This window comes from Acyrthosiphon pisum, chromosome X, assembly GCF_005508785.2.
Source record: "Acyrthosiphon pisum isolate AL4f chromosome X, pea_aphid_22Mar2018_4r6ur, whole genome shotgun sequence".
Classification (NCBI taxonomy): Eukaryota; Metazoa; Arthropoda; class Insecta; order Hemiptera; family Aphididae; genus Acyrthosiphon; species Acyrthosiphon pisum.
Window position 1 is genome coordinate 11,231,696 of NC_042493.1, and position 5,951 is coordinate 11,237,646.

Consider the following 5,951-nt stretch of genomic DNA (forward strand, 5'->3'; position numbering starts at 1 on the left):
AATAACAAATCATATATTATTTAACTCGATATAAGTTAAAAGTTAATTTGGAGAAAATATAACTAAGCTCAGTTTAAAAAAAATTATTATACTTTTTTTAATTATTATGTATATCACATACAGAATGACTGCGTTCTTTCTAATTTCCTAAATTTATTACGATAAACAATTTTATTGAACTTTCATCGTATTGTACATACCTATTTTCCTTTAAATGATTATTAAATATTTAAATATCTATTCATTATGATAAATAATTTTACAAATACCTATTAATTTTTTTATACCTAATATAAATTTAAGGTCATTTTATATTATGTGTATCTAATCTACAATAGCATATATGTATTTATTTACAAAATTATGTAATATGTTATCAAGTAAAATAACAGATGTGTTTGTATTGCTATGGTATTGGACTATTTTTATTTTAGTATTAATATTTACATTATATAAAAGTAAAAAACCATAAAAACGATAAATTAAAAAAAAATGTTTAACTTGATACGGATTATTAACTATTTGGCAGGATGTAAAACGTAGAAGTATACTTAAATAAATACAGTTAAGTAACCACTACAGTATTTACAGTAATTAATAATGTATCAACAATATGTTGACTAAGTATTTAACATTATAATTGATCTTATTTGTTATCATAGGTATTTGTAATATTATAAAATGGCATTTTACTTAATTTCCATATTATATCACGTCTTTTAAAGATTTAATCATTACTAATTTTTTTTTTTTTAACTTAGCTTTTTTTTACACGGAGTTATAACGAAGTGTTTTTGGTGTGATATAATATACAGATTACCAATAAGTTATAATACTAGATGATCACAATATTTTTAAAATACAAAATTTCTAGGTATGTATTTTAATTACGTAATAATACCAAAAAAAGGTTTAAAATTAAAGAATCATGAACGCATCATAAACAAAAGCTATAATTTTTTGTCACGTCCAAAAAGCTACTGTGGGCTTCAAATATGCACTGCAACCCGAGGGTTGGCCACGAAAACACTTATTCGATGATAAGAAATGGATCTCGATATTCTATTACAATATGACCGTAACAGAATGTTAACAATACAGTGTTTTTTGGTAACAGAATTAACTACGTACGTGGAATCTTGTTTTAAATTTTCAATCCACAGATATAAAAGTTTAACATTTTATACATTTTTAACTACAAAATAATTATTCAATTTTAAATTTCATAAATTTTGTCAAAATTTGAACTTCAAATGCTTATAACAAAAAAAATGTGCCTATGTAGTTTTAATATTTTTCAACTGCTAATGTAGCAATATACAAGAAGCCTTGGATCAAAGTTTCAGCCTTTCTTATCCAACAAATACAATTTTATTGATATTTAAAGAAAAAAAAAATTAAAATTATTAAATTGAAATTTAGACTTCTTTCTTTATTAATAGTAAAAAAAAATTCACAAATGAAACATTATAATGTAAGTAATAAAATAAACAGCCTCATCAAAGTAAACCAGTAGAACAATATTAATAATGAAAAGCAGTATTCTAACAGCCAAGCATTGTTTTACTATTCTAGCTTAAAACTATTATAATATTTGTAAGTGTCACACATGTTATGGTAATCACAAAATCATTATTCTTACATTCTCTCATTCAACTGAGATGGAAAATATAACTTATTCAAATTACGATACCAATTCGAATTTGTGAGCTCAATATAAATTTATATCTAAAATAGTTTTTTATATGTTAACACGGAAACTGAAATCGTAACGAACCCAAAACCGTTTTGGACACTTTATGATATAAGCTGTATAGTATCTACACTGGTTACAACGCAGTATTCTTAGTAATTATAATTATTTTATTATTATATTTAATACAAATTATTTTATGGATATAATATGAAGGACATCATAGCCCATAGGTATCCACTGACAAACAATAGGTGATGAATAAAATAACATTTTTAAGAAAAAACTGTAATATTAACTAATGTCATTGATTATAAAAAAAAACCCTTATAAGTAAACCTAAAATAAAGATCAATAATCATTATTTACAAAATATTTTTTTATCGTATATAATTACTGATGGTGGTAGCAGTTGTAGTTGGAAGACTGGATACTGCATTCTTCTCATTAGATCTGTAAATATTATTGCATAATATTAAAATTTGGACGTTGTAAATTTAGAATTCTAAATCCAGAATGCTTCACTAATCCATCAAAAACACAAGAATTCTGATGATAACTCTTTGTTAATGCCCCAGCAAACATAATAATAATTGTAGGTATATTGTTTATTATTATTATTGTTAAAACAAACCAGGGAATTTGCTCTGCTATATAGAAAGTGTCCCGTGTACCTCGTCATTCAATAAATTAATAAATGTGTTAAATTTGTTCAATAATAATACTTAATAACAATAACCGTATGAGGTTAAATCGTTTTTATATGAATGAATAACAGTTGACCTACTTCTATTTTAGCCTATTTTAATATTTAGTCTCTAATCAAAATCGATTTCGTAGATAACTGTTTCGCATAAAAATTCTTGTTTTTCCCTATTTATGTTTTTGTTTTTTTCAAACTATTTTAAAAATTTGACGGACTTTTTATTTTTGATTCCCTTCTCTCATCAAAATATCAACTGAGTTAAATTATATTCCAGAAACACCCTCGTAATTGAAGAATGAAAAGAAGACATCTCCAAAAGAAGAAACAGATGATACAGAAAAAAAATATAGTTGAAAAATCAATTTATTATAGGTACCTATATTATTTAAATTACTCCACTTAGAATCTAAATTTAAAAAAAAAATTAAAATAAATATTCTCTTAAAAGACTGAGTATTTTCTTCAAATTCTTAAATTTTTCAAAATAAACAATATAATATTGAACTACCGATTTTATTGATGAAAAATGTTGTAGGTTTTATAAGGTATACCTTATTTGATTGTTATGTCGACATATATGGTTTCTTTCCAATCATATATAAATATAATGAGCCATCGGGCCATTCCCGTTCGCCCTCGGGAACGAATGGAAGTGCAGTTTCTCCCAGTAGATTACCTAGGCCTTCACATTGTTGTACATTGAATTTTTCATCGCTTGATTTTCCAATAGCTATTCGTATGATTCTGACTCCGTCTAGATCATAGTCAGTGACATCGTACATCTGTGGGCAGAACGAAAAAGTCAGATAGAGAGAAAGAAAATTAATCAACCGTAACTTATAATAATACACTTATAGTTAATTTAACTTATAATTATAAACACTAGCTAAATAACTCGGCTTCGCCCATTGCAGTCTTTTTTTATTCGTTTTTTTATCACCTACATGGAGAGTTTATGTTTAGATCATTACCATCACTGATATTGTAATAAATTATGATTATTATTGTGTATTGGATCACCTAATATATTAAAAAAGCTGGTAAGTGGGCTTCACTCTGTTAGTCTGTTGTACAAGTGGGTCACTGTAATTGATGGTGTTAAATTTGAATTCAATGATTTAAAACCATCATATACGAAATACTATTCTAAGTCAGCACTCAGTCTATAATATTACAAAGTGTATTTGACGGTATTATTTATTTATTTTAAAATACACGCCCGAAGTCATTCAGTACACAATTGTAAACGAATTATTGTGATTGAAGTAATTTATTTTACTATTACTCAATACTATTACTAACAGTAGGATAAATTAATTTTTTTCAAAAAAGTTTGAAAATGTCATCGTGTGCATAAAATATAATAGTGTACTCTAAGAGTCTCAAGTAACCACGAATAATATTTTCGTCATAGTTATTTCATTCAAATTTGAACTTAAAATGTCTGTAACAATATATGTTTTAGATTTTATGGTTACAGTATTAACTATGTGTGAAACCCTATATTTTAAACTGTCAATCCTTACTTTTACAAATTTAAAATTTTATAATACATTTATTACAAAATAATTTTAAAAATTTCGAGATTTTGATAAATGTTGACTTCAGACGCTCATAAAATAGAGCGTGAATTTTCGCTCTACTTTTTTTAATTTCCGCGAACAAAAACTTACGAGAAACGTTATATTTTATTCAAGTTAACATAGTACTTACCTACCTATATTATATATTATATAATTTATTGTTATAAAAATATATATGTGTTATATTTATTAATATGATTCTTCAAAAATATGATTAGCATAATATCATGATGAATTCATTAAAATAGGAATACAATTTCACTATTTCAATATTTATAAGTCGAGTTATGTTGATTAGCGGAGGGGGGGGGGTGCATAGTTATCGTTTGCTAGCTGAAGTACCAATTCCTACGGTTATAATATTTCCGCTTAAGACGAAAAATTCGTAAAATATGGAATACTCACAGCACATCTGAACGATTTTCTCACACTTTTGGTTTCATTTTTCATTGAGGTTGGAGATTTTTCTTCGGTTGTATGTTCAAGCAATGAAATATATTTCCAGCCTTTCTCAACATCTATCCTATTGGTCGGATTTTCTTTCGATATACACTCAAAAATAAAGTGGTCCATATCTGATTCAGCATGAAAACAGAACAAATATATAAATATTAAAATATGATCATTTTTTTTTGCTCAATAATAATATTGTCGTTGACACAATTAATAGTTACACATTTTTATCCTACCTACCTACATCATAATAGTTATGTAATGACCTACTTAGTACTTATTAGTCCTATTATGCAGGCTGGGCAAGTTATTGATATTTGTGTTACTCAATTAAGTATTTGTTTTCAATTAAATTCAATGTTAAGTTAACAGACATTTTTAATATATCAATGAGGTTTTAATTAAGTTATTTTAAAAATAATAAAATGCATCGAAAAGGTATTAAAATAAGTGATAATAACTTGGATTGTTAGATAGTAATATACCTAAATATAGATACATATTTTATTATGTATGTAGGTAATTTAAAACCTGTAGGGCTGTCTCATTTTAGAATTCTATTCATCACGCTCGGTTCATTTTAAAAATAAATTTGAGTAAAAATGTGCTTACCGTATTGTTTATCATTAATAATTCAAAAAAATAATTACTCAAACATAAAAAAAAAACAGGCAAAGTGCGAGTCGGACTCGCACCCGAAGGTTTCCGTACCATTATTAATAAAAACTGCAAAAAATGATGTCTGTTGTATGGGAGCTCCACTTAAATATTTATTTTATCTGTTTTAGTAGTTGTTGTTAAAGCGGCAACAGAAATACATAATCTGCGAAAATTTCAACTGTCTTATTTTCACGGTTCATGAGATACAGCCTGATGACAGACGGACGGACAGACAGCGGAGTTTTAGTAATAGGGTCCCGTTTTACCGTATGGAACCCTAATTATAAAAAATGACTATATGTAAGTGGTGAATATAATATACATTTATATAAGCTTTGTATTTTACAACTAGGTTATTCAAAATATCAATTAAATTTTATTAACTGCATGAATTGTATGAATTATGAGTGTATAAATGTATAATACAGCAGTATAATAGGAACGTAGGTATTTTTGTAATAAAATTATTATATAAAAATTAATATAGTATATAAATCAAAATGGTCACAATTCATGACAATCATCCAATAATTATTTTATTAAATATTAATACAATTTTGCATAGGTACATTTGTATTTTGTACACTAATTGTACAATTATTAAATCATTTGCGCCTTGATTTATCTGTAGCAAAATTATCTATGATTTAGTGGTGAGCACTCTAGTCTCTATATTCTAATCGTAATCGATTAGCAAATTTCTGAGCAGTATGTTGCATGCACTATACAGGAGACCATAGATATTAAAGAATGGATAGGCCATTTACGGGAACGAACATGAACATTTGTTGAGGTTATAAAGGTCTTATCACAAATAGATATATGTATAATTATTGTATATAATTTATGATAAGAC

The 5,951-nt window shown here is 26.0% G+C and overlaps 1 protein-coding gene across 1 annotated transcript; it reads right to left on the minus strand.

Annotated features, from left to right (window-relative positions):
- Nucleotides 1-1,937: 1,937 nt before the first annotated feature.
- LOC100570776 lies at nucleotides 1,938-4,599 on the minus strand. Its single transcript, XM_003240535.3, has 3 exons — nucleotides 4,388-4,599; nucleotides 2,951-3,181; nucleotides 1,938-2,146 (listed from the first exon to the last, which is right to left on the minus strand). Exons 1-2 carry the CDS (start codon nucleotides 4,553-4,555, stop codon nucleotides 2,963-2,965), a joined length of 387 nt encoding a protein of 128 aa, XP_003240583.1. The 5' UTR covers nucleotides 4,556-4,599; the 3' UTR covers nucleotides 1,938-2,146; nucleotides 2,951-2,962.
- Between the last annotated feature and the right edge of the window lie 1,352 nt (nucleotides 4,600-5,951).

Excerpts from the sequence above, each read along its gene's own strand:
- LOC100570776 (XM_003240535.3), bottom strand. The coding sequence starts at position 4,555 with ATGGACCACTTTATTTTTGAGTGTATATCGAAAGAAAATCCGACCAAT. Across the intron at positions 3,182-4,387 it reads GAAAATCGTTCAGATGTGCT|ATGTACGATGTCACTGACTA; the intron begins GTGAGTATTCCA and ends TTCTGCCCACAG.